The sequence below is a fragment of the Rhinichthys klamathensis genome, unplaced genomic scaffold (genome assembly GCF_029890125.1).
Source record: "Rhinichthys klamathensis goyatoka isolate OS25496 unplaced genomic scaffold, OSU_Roscu_1.1 h1tg000020l_1, whole genome shotgun sequence".
Lineage (NCBI taxonomy): Eukaryota > Metazoa > Chordata > Actinopteri > Cypriniformes > Leuciscidae > Rhinichthys > Rhinichthys klamathensis.
Genome location: NW_026606571.1, coordinates 1,692,600 through 1,714,930, shown reverse-complemented (window position 1 = coordinate 1,714,930; position 22,331 = coordinate 1,692,600). Strand labels below are relative to the sequence as shown.

Sequence of the window (22,331 nt, the reverse complement as noted above, 5' to 3'; positions counted from 1 at the left end):
TCTAAATATTGTTGTTGATAATATAATTAATAAAAAAAATCGAACTAAAAATAAAATAAAAAGTAACTAGAATAAAATAAAATAAACAGATAAATAAATGTTTGGAGAGAGGGAATAGAATTATTATTTATCCTTTTTTAGGAAGCATACTGAAAAAGTCACATTCATGTGGATTACAGGGACCCATTGAACACTATTGACTTCAGTTGGCATGGAGGGGGGAGGTTGACCTATCATGAAACAGTGACACACTAGCATATTAATATTTGATGTGCCAGTAGACCCCTTTGAGAAATCCATTTGAACCACCAAACACACTTTCTACACAACACAAACATGATGCATATCGCTCAGAACCTGCAAATACCTGCAGCTGGATACAGTTTCATTTCATTTCATTCGAAATAACCACATTTCGCCCTGAACATACTGCATATTAAGCCGCATAACCCAGCTGTGAATTATAAATGAAGCTGATCTACTGCTAACGAGAAGCACTGACCGAGGAAAATGCTAAAGATATTGAGAAGTCATAATAAGCCACTGATGTGAACAACACCAGCCGGCATCTATGGATTTTGTCTCCGGTTACCCACACCGGTCATTGAGCTATTTGGCTCGCTTTCCTCTGTCCCTCTACTAGCACCGTCGTAGGCCAAATCCACCTGCCTTTACCATTAATTAGTCCTGACAGAACAAATTTCATTTTAAATAAGAACTATAAGGAAAAGTCGTGACAATACTGGATGTCCGATAAGCACAGCTCTGCTAAGATTTACAATTATCAATAGCGTGCAGAGACAGATGAGTTATCGTGTTATAAAGGACAATGCTGACCTTGCTAAACTTCAATGTAATCAAGATAAAACTAATCTGACCTTTGTGAAGGACTATATTTTATTTTAAAAAATGATCTGCATTTCAGCGCCGAAGTGATCGTCATTTTATGTGACTGATTTTAAAGTTTTAAGACCTGCTGGCAAAACACTCAAATAAGCCGTAAAGTGAGACAGATTACATTCTGCTTCTCGGTTTCCATCACTGCCGCCCCCCAAAATGATTCACTAAAACATCACAATGTCATTTTCGGTGCTGGGTTTAAAAAAAAAAGAAAAGAAAAAACTCAAAAAAGATCAAAATACAGCGTAAGGATTGATTACTATCCAGCACACACTCAGGCCGGTGATCTGATCTGAAAGGGGTTTGTGCCATAGGAGAGATAGTGGTGGGTTATGCATCAAACACACATATTGATTGATACCTAAACTGCTCTGAATTTAGAGTGAATGCATATGTATGCTCACAACACGTTACTTCTCTGGTCGATAAAACTTTCCGATGCATTCCAGTGCTTTAATATTTATGATAACAGCTAAATTAAGTAAAAGCTTTAAAATGCTGGGAGGTAGCATAATTGACAATTCCATTGAAAGTGCAGGAGGGTTTGTCAATATTAATTTTCTGGATCCCAAAGCGTCCCAACTGATGGGTCATTTATCCACACAGCTGGGATCAAGCTCTCTGCAGTCCGATCGACCCCTACCTGACCCTCCAGGGCATGCAACAATGGCCTCGACCCCTGACCCTTAAAAGCAAATGACCTCACCCCATGAAAATCTTTGGACACTGGACTACATGCTGTTCCTAAAACTGAGCAGTCTTTAAAGGGATAGTTTACCCAAAAATGACCACTCTCATCATTTACTCACCTGAAACCTTTATGACTTACTTTAAAAAAAGAAAAGAAAAGAAGATATTTACAGCAGAATGTAAAAGCTGCTCTTTTCCACACAACTGGGAAGTAGATGGTGAACATGTCTGCCAAACCAGCATTTCTGTCATTTTGCCACATAAACCTTTCATATGGCTTCAGGAGATTTATCATATTAACAACTTTTTGATGCATTCATGGCACCTTTTTTGTCCATTTTGGTGCTCAACTGCATCGGTCCACATTTACTTTGGTTGTAAATGAAAGTAAGAGAGCAGCATGAACGTTCTTCAAAACTTCTCTTTATGGGAATATGAAAGGTTTTGGAATGAAATATTTTTAAATATTTAGTGGTACACTGTCCTTTTAACCTGACATTGCAAAAAGGCTCTCTTTACTAAACTGATTCTACTCATGCCTGAAAGAAATAACGAAAAGCATTAAGTTGGTTAAATGTAAGGTCAAAGTCTTGGAATTGAGCCATCTTGTAGCCGTTCTGCCTGTAAAAACGCAATATTTCACATTAGGGTTGAGGAACATACTGATGATACGCACCTTTTTTCTTTAAAAAAGCCTTTCTGGTTGCCAGGGGGCTCTGACGAACTTGCTGGTTTTGTAGAAACCTCACTGCCGTGGCAATCTGTGAAGATGAAAAAAAAAAAAAATCTTACATTTGCAGCGTGAAATGAGCTCATCAGTATAATAGAAAGTCATCAGTAAATTAACTTCACTGGAAAGGAGAGGAAGATTCAGGAATTCTCGCAAGGCGGCTGAATTATTGTACATTTCCAACTCCCCAAGGTATATCATCAGCCAACAACAGGAACTTATAAAATAGCCCTCCCCCTCCCAATAAGTATATGGAGGCCAGACCACCAAACCACTTTAGAGATAAATCTAGGAAATGAGTGAATCAGCAGTTATAAAATTATCCCATCAAGGTTTGCAGAACAAATGGGGTATGGAGTTTAATTTGCCATTATCCTCTTTAAGACAAACTCCTAGCCTTAAGTGAGCAGGGACTGGAAATCTATACTTAATGCTGAAGTGCCCATCTGTATCTAATAACGGCGGAATACCTGGCTAAAAACTTCAGCGATTCTTAAAGAAGAAAATGCATTATGATCAAATCACCTAGGCTGCATGTTGTAATGACTGAGTGTTAATGCACTAGAAAATTAAATATCATCAGAACACGTGTAGTCGGAAGTGCAGCGCCGTTCCCATCGATTCCATCGTGTTTTCCTTCGAGGTGCACCTTGATCTGCCACTTTAGCTTGCTTCTCCTAGAATTAAAAAATGGTCTCCTCCTCAAACACCATTATAGCATGAATTTGAAGTGCGGGCTCTGAAGTGGTGCTTTTAAAGAACAGATAAACATGAAATAACATCTGGAGATAGGGGGAAACGCACACTCAAGGATAAAGCCGAGCCGCCTCGTTATCGCACCTGTGGTCCCTGTGATTCAATTGTAAAAGTCATCCCTCTAATAGGTTGAAAGGTTTTGATTACTGTTCTTTTTCTTTAAGCGGCAAAAGATAAAAAGTGATTGAGCGCGCTGTCTGTGGTAATCCGTTTTAGGTAATGCATTGCATATACTAAAGACCTGTTTCAATCCAAAAGGATTGCATTTTGAAAATAGGCTGAGAAGAATGTGTAATAGTCGGGCCGGCTGTATAATTCTGCGGTGACAAATCAAGACAGAGTGAGTAGGGGACCCGGTTTTCCTTTCAAAAACACATCATATTGATTTCAGCTTCAATTTATGGGGAACAACTTTGACTTTGTTGGATGAAGAAGGAAGACCAAAAGGGGGGCACTGACGATTTGGGGAACGGCATGAGATTATGATTCCGATAATTGGAATAAGCAAGCAGGCAGGCCGCATTTGTCTCCTCAAACATCTGAGGCAGTGTCTGCATAGAACGCAACCTTAGTCACACCTGGTTTCAGAACACATCAGGGACAATGTTTTGAGTTAACATGACCTTTCTGGAAATTTCTGGATCTCCATATCAGTGTCAAAAATGATCCCCTATAGTTAATTTTCAGGAGCTTTTTTTTTTTTTTTTTTACCTTTTTAAGTTGACCATGAACAACAAAAAAACACTATGGGCCAGATTTACTAACAGCTTGTGCTAGCGCAAACCTTCTTTTGGTGTTAAAAAACTGTCAGGATTTACGAAAGTCACAGGGAAAAATTAGCGTCGAAAAGGTGTGGACAGTTATTTTTGCAGCTGACCGTATTGCAAATGCATTTGTAGGAGTTTCCCTTTCACACGCAAAATTTATGGAAGGAGAGTATTTAAATGAATCACGCAAGGTGATTTACTAAGGTTTACGCTAGTCTATTTACTGGTATTTGCGGCATTACTTACCTCCCAAATAAAAAACATGTCTTAAACCAGACGCTTATTTGCGCTGCTCTTGGTAGATTGTGTTGGTCACTATGGAAATGATCCGGCTGCGTTTGTGTTCTTTAATTTGATTGGTGTCAGTAGATCACGTGCATAACTTTCCAGTAAATCTGGTCCATTGTCAAATACTTTAATTTATGAAAATTCTTCATTTTTTTGGAAGAACCCACTCTCCCTCTCTTACTTTTGGTGGCCTGGGCACCCATTAATTTTTTACCATGCTATGTATAAGCTGAAGGCATACTACATTTATTCACCTGGAAAATTGTGACAAGAAAATTGCAAAGTCCACATTGTCAAACTGAAGCACATCCTGCTTCATAAATGAACCAGTTCAGCTCAGCTCAGTTCTGAGAAGTCTTCAAACATGAATCGCAAGTGAAAATCAGCATTTGAATGGATGAGGGTTTGTTGTTGGAGAATCACACAATAAGTGTTTTACAATCCAGAAACCCTCCTTCCCCGCCCTATAAACACCACATAAACTGCATAAACCATCAATTTCTTTATGCACTGCACAAAAATGACATTGCATGTACAGTAAATCACACTTTATAGGAAAAGAACATTCTCAATTGAGTCACTGCCAGCGAAAAAAACAACAGCAGGAATGTTTCATTTAAGATTATAAAGACAAAGGGGTCAAAATCGCAGCTCCTTGGCTTGAAATACGACTCCGTTTTGTGATTGAGACTAGCTTTTACTTGGATGGAAGGGGCACGGCATTCTTGTAAACACTTCTCTAAAAGATGGGATCAAAGTGGGATAACAAATGGGGGCGATGTCCATTTATTTTTCAAGAGTGTTACGTCTGTTCTTCAGGGAGAAGAAAAGTGCTTTTCTTTGCAGATGACACGGTTGCTTTATGCAAGTTCCACCCAGACATCTCAATCAATTATAACCACATTGCACAGATTTTAGTCTTGTCTACTTATTGACGTATAGATCACCCTCGTTGTCGTATAAGGTAGCAGCGCACGATCGTGCTTTTAAGGGGGAGAGCTGTATCACTACATGTCAGTACAAGACACATTTGGTTTGGCAAGCAAAATATTAACTCAAATTAAAAAGGTGGGTGCATGTTTCTTTGCTGAATACCAGTAAATACTCTTTGTTAATCAACCATTATTTTCTAGTGTTTCTTGTAAGGGTAAAATTGCTAATGCACGGAAAGTGCTCCCTGTTCTAACCGATAATCTTTACAAATGAGATAAATGATCAAGTGTCAGGTGCAACCTAAAAAGTGGTGAAAACTCAATCATAGGGGCCGAGGAACATTAAGGGCCACGTCTGGAGACATGCCCGCCGTGAACATGATGACTGCACAAGGTCTTGCAAATCATGCCGTGTTGGTTATTGAGTTTGGATCGGACCGAGTTTTAAAAGAGCACTTTTGCCTCACACTCGCCTTAAATTTGGAGGAGGTGGTCGTTACGCTTAACGTGATGATATTGATCGAGAAGGAAATATAAATGTCCTATTAGGGAAGCCAAATTTTTTGAGCCAACCTCGTATGATACATTCTTTCATCATTTCAGTCTCCTTTAAAACAACTAAAAGTTCAATATCTGGTCTACAAAGGGCGAATTCAGATACAAATCACACCGCATTTTGACAGTCAGTTTAATGTAAAAAAAAGTCCCAGTTTTCCTGATTTTATCCTACTTACCCTAAGAATGTAATTCTAAGAATAACCAGTGAATTCTGAATACTTCTTTCCTATTTTAAGAACATTAAAACGCTTTAGAAATTCTGACCTGTAAGAATTAGAGGAAGTTTTGCTTATAAATGTTACCAGTAGATTTGAGAAGGAAAACTTCCCTTTGCAAACAGGTCAAACAGGGAAATATACATTTGCTCAAGGCAACACACTACAAAAGATTAAATCAGTTGTAGATGGGAGGGAAAAAGGTTTTATTTCAATATCTTGATCGGTGAACGAGACACCAAAAGTGCCTTAAACAGTGTGTTCAGAGGTAGGTATGCAACAAACTTTTTAAAAAAAAACTTCAAGAAAATGTGATTTTTTCCCCTCTTATATATTAGTAAGTATTTATATTGTATAAAAAAATGGCAAAATGTTTGTTTTAAATATAAATAATGCACACCTAAAAGGCAGCTACAGGGGTCTTTTAGAATTGGAGAGTATAGTGAAATACGTACAGTATGTAAATGTGCATATAGTGATACAGTTTTGACATCATATGGATACACACTACTTTAAATATCTTAATACATCAAAAGTGTAAGTAAATATTTAAAATAGCAAATGGTGTCCTAGTTTTTAACCAATAAACAAACACACAGATACACCAAAAAAAAAAAAAAAAAATGTACGGTTGTTTGTTTCAAAATACATGGGACAGTTTATAGATTTCATTCAGTTTTATTAGTAACATAAATCTGCAATAGCTAAAAAAAAAAAAATATATATATATATATATATATATATATATAAAATGTAAGATAAAATTTACTCAAATTTGAAGCTTTGTCACTGCATATGAAGTATGCATGAATAGCTGTGCTTAGCTTTTGTTGAAAATAGAAAATAAAACTAAATCGACAAGGCATTATACCCCGGAGTTCCTTTAAGTCACGTACACAAATTGAAACTTTGTGGAGGGTGGTGTGAAGTCGTGAAACGAAGTTATAGACCAAAAAGAGTGCCTGACTGTATACGAGTTTGATCTTGGGCTACAGGACTGTTGACAGTAATGACCGCTCCGTGAGAAAGGACAAGAGCTACCACAGCAGAAGGTGGGGGCCATCAGTTGGCACTTAAAAGCAAAGGGTAAAGGAAGCTAAAAGGAAATCATTAGCAGGTCTGGGGATCCAGTCTCAGCGTGAATCAATTCATTTCAAATTGCCCTGTACATTTGTGAAGAAGCACCCCTGATATAATAAAGGCCTAATAGACACTGATCCAATTGTGTTAGGTTGGTCTCAGATTCCTACAAAACAATGGTTTCAGGAGAAGAGAGAGGGAGAAAGAGACCGTAGTCGACTTTCTATATTAATTAACCTCTATCATGAATGATTCCATGACATAGATGGATATCTAGGATGCTTTAAGCGCTCCGAGTCGACTCTCTGAAATTGCAATGTGGGTTTCCTTGCAGTCAGATTCCTTTCAACTCCTGAAGGGTTGATGCACAAAATGGTATTTTTCATCTTTTATAATTAGATCTTAAAATGCTCTTCTAATTATGACAACTTCCGCTTTAAATGACCTTTATTGAGGAGAGCACACTGAGCAAACCGGGTGTGCATGAGAGAGAGAGAGAGTTCATCTAAAACAGCTGTATGAAATCAATTCTTACTGATCAACTCCACACCCACACGACACAGACATTACATACATCGATAAATCATTCTTCATACAGAAATGTTTTTTCATTGTGATTTTTGCAAGATTTAATGCCATTTAAATCCTTTTTTTTCTGCGGGAACACAAGAAAATATTTTGGAAAAAATTCCAAATGCATGAAAGTCCACAGTGGTCCACGGGGAAGATATTTTCTGAAATATTTTCTTGCGTTCCACAGAAGGAGGAAATTCATACCGGTTTGGAATGACATGAGGGTGAGTAAATGATGACAGAATTTTCATTTTTGGGTGAACTATCCCTTTAAAATGTTCTGCCTCCCCCTTATCATCATCCCAAAAATCTTAGCAGTCACTCCAACGGTCTTCAGCATAACTGCGCGGTCTGTTTACGACTTTGAACTACTGAAAAAAGTGCATGAAAAGGGAATATCTCAGTCAGTTATGCCTTTACCCATCTTCCTTATGCAACCAAATCCAGTTTCAAAAGGTCACATTCGTGATAAATAGATCTATGCAAAAAGAGCCATTACTGATGACAAAGTAGAGCGACACACATTTTCCATGTGCTGCGAGTGGATTGAGCACAGAGACCCGCGATTACAGCGCTGATATTCAAATCACGGTGCAGGCAATTTTTTATGAATGTTCTGAACTTTGACGACTTAAAGGTCACAACAAAGTTTACCACCAAAACAAAACAAAAAAACAATAAATACAATAGCAGAGAAAAAGACAGTTGAAAGTTTCGTGATATACAGAGGTTTGAAAATAAGTACGAACTAAAGCCTTCTGGACAAAATTGGGAATCCAGGATTTCCACACTTTCCACCAAAGAACTTCCATGATTTTTTCACACAACTTTTACAGTTGTTTTTGATGACTGGATAAGGATTTTTCACTTTATATAAATTACACGTTATTATCCAAATAAATACGTTAGAATTAGGCATAGCTAATAAAATAAATATTGACTACAGAAATACCCATGATCTTAAAATTATATTTCCAGGACTATTTATTTACAAGCCTGGAAAGGGCAATTATGAATTGCCAACATATTTCCAGGATTGTGGAAACCCTGTAAAACATCATTTGATATTAAATGCATGCATCAACAGCATATATCATGCTCTTTCACTTTCACAGGAAAGACAGGTATTGAAAAGTACAAAATTAAAATAGTAAAACATTATAAATATATACATAAATACATGTAAACTGGACTGTTATTTAAGCCTAATGGAATGTCACAGGTTTATGGCGGAACTGACACACATTTGAATACACATAGATGCACATAGACGTTTGCCAGCGACTTGCCTCACTCAGCCCAGGCTAATCTGTAACGCTAGCCTAACTAGTACTCAATACTTTCGATTACAGACCTGAAATATTTCCTCTTAACATGTAAATCAATAGAACACGGTAAAGCAGAGCATTTGCTGGAAACATTTCTGTTAATGTGGGGCAAATTTATCTTAATCGTTATTATTAACTGTTGGGAGATATGTCCAGCTTTCACATGTGATCATTTGTTTCCACTAATGAGAGAGCCAAAGTGTCTGTGGTGCCAGAATTACACTTCCAATGCAATTTGCCGGCTCATTGAGGTGTTCGATATAAGACCTACTAGTTCATATGGCTAACTCGGTGTGGTTTGAAAAGATTTTTGACCAAAAAAAAAAAAAAAAAAAGTCATTTATTCTGATCTCTTCGGGGATAGAAAAAGATGCCTAACTTGCTTAATATATGATAACAAATGTTACACTTATTAAAAAAATAGACATTAATCTTAAACTCTAAAGGTCAAATTAAGCTAAAAAAATATTACTTTATTTTTAGACATTTTTTTAAATAAATAAAAAATGTGTGAAATGTGAATGTATAAGAGAGAAAGATGAAACTGTGGCCCTTGGACTCAGCAGTGAGGGGGAAAAAACTGTACTTAGCCCAGCTCACCGCAAATATTCCAGCAGTAATCCAGTAATGGATACTTCCTCAGCTCCTCAATTGGTCAAAATGTTTTCATACAATAATTTAATTCAGAAACACTTTTACAAAGCAAGAGTAATCAATTTTAATTAGTTGATTCCTCCCCCCCAATTGTATAAAGTTTAATGTACTGCCATCGATCCTCTTTGTTCTTTAATGCAGTGCTGCTTTCCTGTAATTTGAGGCATTTTTTTCTCTACTTTTACAGTCAATGATGACATTCGGTGACAGGCCGTGCAAAATGTCTCCGAGTTGCAAATGAGCAGGGCGTAAACACGCACACACTCAATGCCAGTGTAATTCATAACAAAACCTGGGGGGAAAAAAGCAAACATCCGATTTCAAGACAATCTAAAGGAAACGGAGCATAAATTAATAGCAGCCTATCGTGACTTGGTGGCACATCCTAATAACACGTTGCGATCCGGCTCATAGATAAAGACAAAGGCGGTCTTAAACCCGACGCTGGATCCTTGTCCTTCATTTTCAGAGACTCTACCACCCTTCACATCTAATTAGCTAATTGAAGTAAAATGAAAACAGCACCAATGGCAACAACGCCGCACTCATGTCCAAACCGCACAATGCAGGGTTTATGGAGAGGAAGGAAGAGCCTTCTTGTCATCTACGACTGCCATAACCCTGACGGGTGTCTTCCCTCTCCGCTACAGACGCCCACCTAGCACACACACAAAATCAAAGTGTACAATTGTGCCACCGTCTCTTACACTAAACTAGCTAACAGACGTATAGTACATTGACAATTAAAAGGGAAATGTGCTTGCTGGCGGTTAGTTGATTAGGCATAAGCACAATATGACACTGAGAGGGGACGGCCACGCCACCGGCAGACAGATTGTGACATTCCGGTGACATTATCATCTCACAACGGCTTGCATTCGATAGCTCGGGACGCTTATTGCACGTTGCGGATCAACAGTTTTGCGATCTTCAAAAAGGCGAAGAATTGGTGCTGTGACCCTCTTGCTCGGTGACCCTACTCTCAATTACTCTGAGGGCGGCGGAGATGGAAACAACTAGATGGAGAGCAAAAAAATAAAGTGTTAAGTAAAACAAAAACACGGTGTGGGAGATACAGTTCGTAGAAGGAAGAAAAAAGGCAGAGAAAGTTTAAAGAAGTGAGATCAGATAAGGAAAGAGACAAAGACAGGGCAACCTGGCCTCCCACGGGTCTATGGGTACATCTCAGAAGATGAATACCACCATCTACTGGTTGCGAAGGGAAGTGCGGCACAACGTGGCTTGTCCAAATAAACCGACACAGGCCTCCCAGGCTGTGTGATAGTCAGAGCTGTCAGGAACGATTAGATGACAATGGAGCTCGCATTTAAAGAGATACTCAGACCACAGTCGGAGTCACATGACTGAGAACAGTAAGTGTTTATTTAATCCACCAATGAGATTAGGCCTCCTTCAAAACCACAGTGGCACAGCAAACCAATAAAAACAATTCAGGTTTGCAGTTTTAATTTAGTGCATCCAAACCAATGGGAACATTTTAATTACCATAGCTACTAAAATTGCATAAAAAAAAACGAGTTGTGTTTTGTTTTTCTTGCAAAATGGGTTGGAAGGGGTAGAAAATAAAAGCGTAGCAGAGTGATTTATGCTTGTTGACTCATATGGAGAATTGCTGTTACTCAACTGAAGCCACAGAATCTGAGAAATGCTTGTGTGCGAGAATAATTGTGCATTTCTAAAGAATCAGCCAGAATGTACAGGTTTTACTGCATTATTGCCCAAAGCATGTCTGCGGTACGATGGTGCCACCCAGCCCTGTTCTCAAACCTGCGTATAAATCAGTTGGGTTTGCATAAAAACTCTCTTGACCCTGCCTAGGCAACAATAACCATCAAAACACCAAAACACAATGGAACGAACAAGCAGGGATCCGATCACATGCAAAAAGTTCAAACAAGATTGACAGATCAGACTGGCTTTCAAAGGGAAGTTTCATAAAGACACACCTTAAAGGGATCGTTCAACCCAAAATGACAGAATTTTTCACCCTCATGCCATTCCAAACCTTTGTTTCTCCTGTGGAACACAAAAGACAAAATGTTTTTGTCCATACAATGACAGTCAATGGGGTCCAAATCAAAATTCATTGCATTGACCACAAAAAACAAAACAAAAAAACTGAGCTATTTTTCTAAATATCTTTCTGGTGTGTTCCACAGTGTGAGGGTGACTAAAATGATGACAGAATTGAAATTTTCGAGTGAACTTTCCTTTTTAAAACAAAGTCATTACTAGTAAACACATGTGAATTATTACAATTCAAAATGGCTTTGTTGCAGTATCGGATGCAATATGTGCTCAATACGTATGGCTCTACGGGAGTCTTTGCTGTGGCCGGAGGTGACCCGCACTGGCTTTATGGGGCATGAGGATCCAGACGAGCGTGAGTGTGTGTGTGTGTGTGAGAGAGTGTGAGTCCTGCTCCAGTGTCACAGCATGGCGTGCTGGAGCCCAGGGGCTGCGCTGGCCACTCACTGACAGACACACACCTGCTCTGACATTTCCTGCCGACCTTGACTGAGAAAAACACATGACAATACCTCTCCGTTGAGTCCCACGGGACTGTCGGCACTCTCTCTTGCTCTCTTCCCAACTCCTTTAAAGGAATAGTTCACACAAAAACTCAAATTCTGTCATCGTTTACTCACTTCTCATTTCATTCCAAACCTGTACGACTTACGTTCTTCTGTGGGACACAAAATATTCTTTGTGTGACAAGTAGACTGAAATGTACATCTTTAAAATGTATTTATATAACTGGGACCGAATCATTGAGTCAGCTTTATAACCTAAAACAAATAATTCAGACAATTTTGTGAACTGATTGATTAAAAAAAGAGAAACATTTATTCACAAATCAGAAATTGTTACTTTGATATAAAAGGTTTTAAAAGACAAACTCATGTTTTTTAACAGAACACCTACATTTTATTAAAGCAGAATTCAGAGATTAGTTTCACAAATACACTACCACTAAGTCAGTAAGATTTTAGTTTTTGAAAGAAGTCTCTTATTTTCACCAAGATTAATTTGATCAAAAATACAGTAAAACAGTAATATTGTAAAATATTATTACAGTATTAACTTTTTATTTTAATGTATTTTAAAATGTAATTCATTCCTGTGATGGCAAAGCTGAATTTTAAGCATTACTCCAGTTTTCAGTGTCACATGATCCTTCAGAAATCATTCTAATATGCTGATTTAGTGTTCAAGAAACAACTTTTATTCTCATCACAGTTGAAAACAGTTGTGTTGCTTAATATGTTTATGGATACAGTGATAATTTAAATAAGGTTTAAAATAGCAGCATTTATTTGAAATAGAAATCTTTATAACATTATAAATGTCTTGACTGTCACTTTTGATAAATTGTCCTTGCTGATTAATGCTGAATAAAAGTATTACTTTTTTTTTCAAAAAAATCTTACTGAACCCAAACTTTTGAATGGTAGTGTATACATAAATATATTTGTTCAAATGTATGATTTTTTTTCCAAAGCTTAAAATATTCAGAAAATAGCCAGTATATTCTTCAAAATGTGATCCTAGCACGAAAGAAAGTCATACAGTTGAGACTAAATAAATGACAATTTTCAACAACGATCTCATCTTCAGCTACAAGAAAATGCAGCAAAAATAGAGGAGCAAAGCAATGCATGTGATATATAACAGGAAGGTCTCTGAGGTTGCTGACAGCTCTCACCTCTCCCCCACCTCTTTCACAACCAGCTACTCCGCAGAAATGGCCACTGCTGTTTAACCAGGCAGCCCACCCAAAATGGTGATGTGCCACATTTAGCACCTATTCTGAGTGTTTAGGCCTGTCTGCCATTCTCCTGTTGTCACAACACTTAAAGCCCTCGGGCCACTGGTCCAGGTGTTTGACAAGGCTGCCAGCAGCTAACAGATACAAGCGGGTTCCTGTTTCTCATCTGACTTCTAAGAAGTGTTAATAAAAATACAGAATTATTTGAAGATTGGGCTTCTGATGATAAACAAAGGGGAAAAAAATGGTGGTTTGTCTGGATACATGCGAGTCCTCAGACGGACAGTAGTACTTTTTTGATTGTATGCACACCTGACTCAGTTGGAACGCCAAAGAGAATTCATCAACAAAACAGCACTTACTAGAGCCCAGAGGCAACTGCGATTTTATATAAGCAAGTTCAAGCAGCGCCTTTGCCCTTTTGAGACCTATAAAACACATAGTTAAAGGCCCTCGGAGGGGATTTACTCTGAGAGGAGCGAGTGCGAATCTATAATACAGTCTCCAGCAGCCCCTAGTGCTCACAAACGGGGCAGCAACAGGTGCCAGTACACCCACACACACAGACACACACACACATATATATATATAACTGCAATTGCATTTTGCATCTATTCTTATCAACTTTTTTTCCAACTTCCTGTACGTTTACGGAGCTCACACACTCCATAAGGCCTTTTACATGCCATACTGCAGCTCACTTGACTGATTCCTGATTGGCTTGTTAAAGCTGTAATCTACCAGCGCCACACAGAGAGAAACGAGAAGCCTATTAGCATCTTCTCTACATTATTTTTCATCAAACTGGTTAAAACTGACACGTATTAATTAATATCTATTACTCGTTTTTTTTTCTTTGAGGGGGCAAGATGTTGGGTTTGAAGGGGGTGGGCAATTAGTTGAACAAAATAATCAAAACAGTGTTTTTGAACGAGCGCTGATAAATGTCCTGCACCATCCCATCTCAGAGAGCGAAGTGCAATATATTCTTGCTGTCACGTTCTATTAAACAGCTATTACAGTCGTGATAGAACTATTAGTCACTTCATTATTAATAACATTAATGTATTTACATTTTAGTGTACATGCCAGTTTTCCAGCAATAATTTATGAAGTCGACTTCAAATATTTCATAATGTTCCTCCATCTGAGCCTTTTTGAGCTCATTATTGATTGTGAAAACAGACTGAATTTTTATGTTCTCTCTCTGCCGACCTCACTCACTCTCTTAATGTATTGGCGAGGGGGCCTTTGCATTAAGAGACTGAAACAAAGTGCATTTACATCTGAAGCATAACTTCATAATTTACATTCCAACATTTATTAGAGGTGACAAATGAGTGTTTGGTCCACTCGCGCTTTTCCACAATACGGCACTTATTCAATCCGCATAAATTACGGCGAGGGATTGAGAGTGCTAGTGCAAATGATTCTATTACATTTATGTGGCGGTACACGCGTGTGCCCGCAGAGGTTATTCGAGGGGCGGGCGTCCCGTTTATGAACTAATCCATAAAGTGGCTACCTACAATAAGAATGAAAAGTGTGGAATAATGTATAAAAGGCTGTGTATGGCGTTATATATGTGCCTCATTCCTGAGCGAGTAATTGTAAGTTTTGAGCACAGAGAACTATATTTTGCAAGCACATTGCATTATATTTTGAACAGAAATTAACAATCGCAAAAAAAAAATTCGTTTGAGCAAAGAAAAAACGATTCCGTGCTCAATAAATGTATTTGCTATTATCCATATTAACGTGCAATAATAACTCCTCTCACGCAGTTTACTCAGGTGCTCTCTCACAAACTTATTCTCTGCGCTCCTGTCAAGTCCCTCTCTCTCTCTCTCTCAACCTCTTAATTCTGTGCGCGCTCAACTCTTGACACACGCGCGCTCAACTCTTGATACACACGCGCGCTCAACTCTTGACACACGCGCGCTCAACTATTGACACACACGCGCGCTCAACTTGCAACAGCGTTACAAGTGTGCCACAAAATCAACCAATCGGAAAATTAGAGGTCAATTGTGATTGGCTGTTGGTCTCCAATCACCACGCAGCACAAAGAAGAAGAAAAAGGAATTTTATGGATAGATGTCTTCTCTAGTATGGAATGCCAAAGCTGACTTAATTAAAAATAAATAAATACATAAATAAATAAATATACGAAGAAATGCAAAAAAGCAAAAATACATAAATAAATATACAAAGAAATGTAAAAAAAAATACAAAGAAATGAGTATTTATACTTTTATTTCCTTATTTATGTATAATTGTACTTTTTTCACACATTTTTTATTTATACATTTATTTATTTCCACTTTTATTTATTTCCACATTTATATATTGTATTGTATTATATAAATTGATTTCCAGGGGCGATCAGCATCATATACTGCATGTCCAGTTCTTAATATGAATCGATAAACTACTCAGTTATTATAATAATAAGGCACTATGGCTGTTATCAGTAAAATAAAATTGACAAAAGTCATTAAGTCATTAAAAGTCAAAATCTTAATACAGAGGAGAATGTTTTTACACTGCAATTACAATTGCATAAAAGTCGTAATGAGATTAAAGTTAAAAATAAAACATTTGAATATGAAATGATGGAATCAATTAAATTGTATGTTTAAATATGAAACTAAAACAGCCAGAATTTTTTTTTTTTGCGATTGTTAATTTCTGTTCAAAATATAATGCAATGTGCTTGCAAAATATAGTTCTCTGTGCTCAAAACTTACAATTACTCGCTCAGGAATGAGGCACATATATAACGCCATAGCTGTGCCGGCATGCCAGCTTGTAGGGAATCCTGTTAGAGCAGAGCAAAGAAGACGAGAATAGATTAGAGTGGAGTACACTATAGAGAGATTTAGAGTAGTGAGAGCTGGAGTGAAGTAGACTAGATTAGAGTACACTGGACTGTGGAGTTAAGTGCACTGGAGTAGAGCACAATGAAGTAAAACAGACAAGACTAAATTAAACGATAGTACAGTAGACTAGATCTGACATTTTTTAGACTTGTTGATGACCCCCTTGTGAGTGACCTACTCACTAGAAAAATGTTTTTTCCCTGCATTTATATTGTGTGAGAAAGTACAAAATTATAAAGATAATAAATTAAATTGCATTAATTGCCGTTGTATAAAGCAAATTGTTAAAATATTATCTGGAAAAATATTGAAATTAAAAATAATTATAATAAAAAAAATGGTTTGAAAACCTCTGAACTACACTTTAGCAAGCAGAATGAAATATTATCCACATTTTGTTACATTTATTATAAAAATCTAAAGAGTAAAAATATTTGTATTAATATTTAATCTATATCTTAAACACACACACACACGGTATACGGTTACCTCTCTAAATACACATTGTATTATTTTCTTTCACAAATTTTACATGGACCCCCTAACAGAGACTCTGGTAACTTAGTGTTGCTATAATCCAGCATGTTTACAATTTGTATTTTTATACTGCTGTTCATTAAAGGAGCTGTATGTAAGATTGTGGCCAAAACTAGTACTGCAATCACTGTCAAATTACTGTAGAGTGGTGTATCCCCTCCCCCTCCTCCCTGACTCGAGGTTGCCAGATCGGCTGCAGGATCCAGCAGGGACGTGAGGAGCTGCAGCTGTGGTAAATAGAGCAGAGCTGGCAACCCGGATGCCGCAACACTACTGACTTCGTGATTGGTCGATAGGTGGAGGGTGGAGCATCAGACCAAAACACAACATCAACATCAGTTGAGGGCTGCAACTGCACTTTTTAAATGACAATATCCTGGCCGGACTACTGTTGTCAGTGATATAAGTATTTGAAATGTACATGATTTCTTAATGTCTAGTGACATTTCAGGGCCATTTTATGATTAATTGAAATAAATTTCTTACATACAGCTCCTTTAACATGCATTAGGAAATGCGTCAAAAGGAACTTTTACGTTTATATCTATAACCTTTCCAGTAGCCTACCTAGACTGCAGTTGATCCTAAAAGCATTGTCCTGATCTATTTTTTGTGTGTCTTATGTTTATTGTGTATTTTCGTATGATATTATTGTTGTGTGACTGGTGTTTAGTTTAAGTATTTGTTCGTAATGTATTATTTTATTATGTCCCAGGCTCCTTATTATAAGCTTTGGATAGCTTCTCTGGGAGACCTGATTCACACATGACCATATGTGCCATTTAGTCTGTGCCATTTTGTCTTGATTTTATGTGTGGGTGAAATAATAAATGAGATGAAATGAAATGAAATGAAATTCTCTATTGCATAAGCAAACAAACAAACAAACAAACAAATAAGCGGCACCCCCTTAAAACCCCTGGACTAGACTAAACTACAGTACTGTAGAAAATAGTACACAAGAGTAAGACTAGACTCCAGTAGAGTAGAGTACAATGGAGTGAACTTGAAAAAGTAGACTATTACCATATTCTAAAGCAGATCATAGCAAACCCTGTGCTCCAAACACAACTCTGGCCCTAAGTCTCAGTCGTGATTAAACAGCCTAGCCTCTTCCCATGTTAATATTCCAGCACCGATAACCACTATAAGTCAGCGTGTAATGTTAAATAATTATAGAGAGGAGCATTTCAGCAGTGTAGTTACAAATGCACCATGGGAATCCCTCCATTTAAACAAATAACGGGCGCTGCAGGGGAGTTGGCAGATGAATTAACAGCTAATAACTTACTGCGCAGGCAGATAAAGAACAGTCCCAATGTGTCAATTACATCGCATTTTTCTCTGATTTCTAGACTTCCAAACATAATCGCGCACTTCAAAGAGGTACAACTAGAAAAATTTGGCTTTCGCAGTGCACAGAGGAGACTTTTATTTTTTCCCCTTCTCCCTTATTCATTTGATCAAACGCTCCCAGAAATCAGAGGAACCGCTGTAAAAACTGGGCGTTTCCAGACGAAATGCTGGCTGCCGGTCGGTCCTCTCTCCTGACAGATCCTGGGAGTCAGAAACACAGGGCTTTAGTCCCACTCCTGTTCATTAAAATCACAGGGACAGGGCCCGCAAAGAGAAAGATGCTGACATATCAAAGGCTCTCTGTACCTGCATTACCATAGTCATTTACTTATTAAAGCAGAGATGTTTCCTGTCAATCAGGGGGCCATCATGTCTCCTCATTTGCAGCGGAAAAACTGGCATAATTGCTTCTTAGACTAATCAACACAACTTGGAGTAATTATGCCTTGAAAGTGACATTGGAGGGTGAGGGGGACGTGCGGGTGTGTGCGTTCAAGAGGGCTGACGGGGGAAGGCAGTCACTGATTCGACCTGATCGTCAGTCATATGGCGAGTCTCTCTCTTTCCATCACATCCTATACCTCTCTTCACCGCGTCTGCTCCACTTCGTATCTGCCGCCAAGGAGAACCTTCACATCAAACGGAAGTAATTATAAAGCGCAACCCAAACTGGTGTCACAGATCTCCTTCCATGCTCTTTAAAAACACGGCTACGCTATAATTAAAATCCTGTCATATTTCCATCATCGTGTCGGGCCAACATATAATGACACAGTTCAGCAGGCAACAGCAAACCTAGAAATTACAGATCTGTACTTGCAGGTCTGTTGGCATTAATATATTTGCAGAGATTTTACAAATTACGGGGCAAGTATGAGTTATATTTTATTGATTTCTGGGTAATCAAAGAGTTCAATTAAAACCTGCCTTCGAAGTGGTTGGCAAAATACGGACATCAGAAGGAAAGTGCTGAAAATACACTGCATTTCCATGCAGTGCGGCCAAAACCTCATCAGGTCACTGAGCAATGTGAAACGAGGATAGTGTAACGTTAAACTGTGTCATACAAAATTAATCTAGACACATGGGAAAGCAGCAGACGGGGAGAAATACGCACTGACAAACAGAGACGCACCTCATAAAAGAGGATTTAATTAAGGAACCTTGGAGAATTTAATGGTCTATAACCCACAATTTCCTAAATTCAAGACATTCTCAGTCATTTTGACAGGCCATAAAAGGACGTAAGATGAAGCAAGTGTATTTGGCTTGGAAAATCTTGGCTTTGAGAACAATATGACACAGATTGTAATGTTTAACAGGCTATGTCAACACAATTTCCTAACAAACATTCTCTCTGCGGTCAAACTGAAGGCAAACTTTAATTATCAGCTTATACAGGCAAACACGAAACCATCATGGAAGCTTGTGACTGATAAATGAATGGCAAAGCCTTGTTCTGATGAAGTGGACAAATCAGAAGAAATGGACAAATAACCAGATATGCTGGTGACTCAGGCAGTTTTAATTGATTTCCGTGAGCTGATAGCTTTGACTCACCTGACAAATCTAATGAATCTTCCCACATGAGTGCCAAACAAACAAAATGCTGGATGTCACAGGACGTTAAGAAACTGGAGCTATTTGGAGACAAACGACAGAGACAAATGTAGCTCCTACAAGGATTTTAAAATTACATCTTGTGTATCAGACATACAATATAATATGCTTATGCTTCTAGAGAAAACAACACCACAGTGATTATAATGGTGTCAAAATGGTTAACACAGAAATGCTAAATGAAATGTAAAAGCAATATTTTTTATGTTGTTTTATATAAAATATTAACATATAAAAATAGAAATGTTATATAAAAACTATAGGCCTAAATATATATATATATATATATATATATACATACAGTATACTGTATATATACATTTAACAAATAGGCCTATAATTTAAACCTTGAAATAAAGAGAAAGTTTTGGAAATGTAAACAAGCTGTACATTTGAATTCATGCATTATTTTTTTCAGTTCATATCATTTGCATTTTCACTTTTGGACCCCACTGTATATCAAAAGTTTTGGCAGTGAAATTAATTGTGTGTTTGCTGCTTCAGTATTTGTTTATTATTCTTTTCACATATACTGGTATACTGGAAAAGAGTGATAAGCATTTCATAAATTCAAAGGCTTTGATAGGCAAAAACATTACATATATGCAAAGAGTCATTATTTACAGTGTTGACCCTTCTTCATAACCTCTTCAATTCACTCTGGATATCAGCTACTGGTCCAAATCCTGCCTGATTGTGATCCATTACTTCTTTATTAGAGCTTGGAGTTGATCACAATTTGTGGACTTCTACTTGTCAACTCGCCTCTTGAGGATTGACCACTGGTTCTCAATAGGATAAAGATCCAGGGAGTTGCCTGGCCATGAATTCAAAATTGTAATGTAATGAACTCAGAGCCACTTCATTATCACACTTGACTTGTGGCATAGTGCTCCATCATGCTGGAAAATGCACAGATCATCACAGAATTGCTCCTGAATCATTGGCAGAAGTTGCTCTTGCAGGAGGTTTTGATACCATTCTTTATTCATGGGAGTGTTTTGGAGCAGAATTGTTTCATCCAAGGGTATGTTCAAACTACATATAGGTATATCTCAGGATGCATCACTGTTGGCATGACAGGACTCTTGGTAGTGTTCACCTTTTCTTCTAGCCTTCTGGACACTCTGGGATGTCCTGAAGCTTTCTTCACTGCAGATGACCTCTCTCCTTGGAAGTTCTTGATGATCCGGTAAATGATTCTTTCAGGTGAAATTTTCTTTGCAGAAATGTCATTGCATGTGAGGAGATTTTGATGCAAAGCTATGATGGCAGCATGTCTTTCTAAAGAACAAAATGTTTAGAAGCACTTCTTCCCTCCATCAGTCTGCTCTTATAATCCACTCAGAATGATAGAGTGATTTCAACTGAAATTACTAGAAGCCTACTCGTTTCCCATGTGCTGATGATTCGATTAGTGAAATGATATTAGCTGGACATTTTGTGCCAGGGCCAAAAAACGGTGAAATTTGGGTTTTTGTAATAAAGTTTAAAAAAATTGGCCAATGAAGCTTTTTGCAATTATTTAAAATGTATCTGATCAATGTGAATCAACCCCACAACAACTGAAGAAGCAAACTTTGCAAAACAGAATTTATGGTCACTCACTGCCAAAACTTTTGGCCATGACTGTACCGTGGTATTTAGTGGTTAAACGGAGCGTAGTTGATCCGTGATCCTAAACACAGTTGGGTATGTCTTAAGTGAACGTAAACAGTTGAAAAGAAATTGAAAGAAATTGAATGTATATCATTATATTGGGTCAGTGCATTAGGTCTTAACGTGACAGCAGCCTATAAAAACCTGCTGTGACTGTTCTTGCCTTTAATAAAGTTTGAACTATATTAGTTCAGCGAGTAGTTTTGCTGTGGTATCGAAGTATTTAAAATACTTTGACATGAGAAACATTAAAAAAGCTGCAAGATTGGATATATCAGCAAAGAAGTCCTTTACAGAATGTAAATGACAACTGAAAAAAAAGAAGAAGAAAAAAAGAAAATGAAAAGAAAAGAAATGGGCTTTTCATGTGGGAAGATGTCCGGCCATAAATCTGCTGAATTTGGCCTCAGGGGGACCGGCTCCAGAAATCTGGTCCAATAGCACACAAGACCAAAACCACAATGTAAAGAAATCTGGGCGCCACTCGTCTTTATCTTCTCAGCCTTTTCAAAGAGAACCAGAAAAAAATACATATGACCAACATCAAAAAAACCTAACCATTTACAGTTATGGAAACTACTTTAAAAGAGGCTAAATAACACAATCACTCAGACTAGTGTCATAGAGGCGGGCCGAAAACTGAGGATTCGAGAGACGCCATTTCACGGTTCAAACGCAAAACTGGGATTTCTGGTTTGTGTCATCCCTCAGTCATTTAATGAGCATTTCACAGCAGTAAACAAACACATTCAGTAGGGGACTTTGCAGATGGAGTTGTGAAATTATACACCGTGGGGCTTGAAGAGGAGGCCAGGTCTCATCTATTCACCTCTAATCTGGTAAATTGAGTCAAAAAGGCTGACTGAAACAGGAGAATGAGTCGAGCCAAAAGCTGTAAACACATTTTCCGAAGCCCCTGATCTGCAGACTTCAAGCATGCACAATAAATCTGACGTGAAATCATAATTATAAAAGCAATTAGCTGACCCTGTGCCGCTCGCCCTTGGACGTGACAG

The 22,331-nt window shown here is 37.8% G+C and overlaps 1 protein-coding gene across 1 annotated transcript in view; it reads right to left on the bottom strand.

Moving 5' to 3' along the window:
• The window catches only part of pex14 (peroxisomal biogenesis factor 14), a 65,517-nt gene that overhangs the window by 32,226 nt on the left and 10,960 nt on the right, over positions 1 to 22,331 (bottom strand). The window contains exon 3 of the mRNA XM_056239431.1: positions 2,267 to 2,351. Coding sequence (XP_056095406.1) covers positions 2,267 to 2,351 — 85 coding nt within the window. The remainder of the gene's footprint in view (positions 1 to 2,266; positions 2,352 to 22,331) is intronic.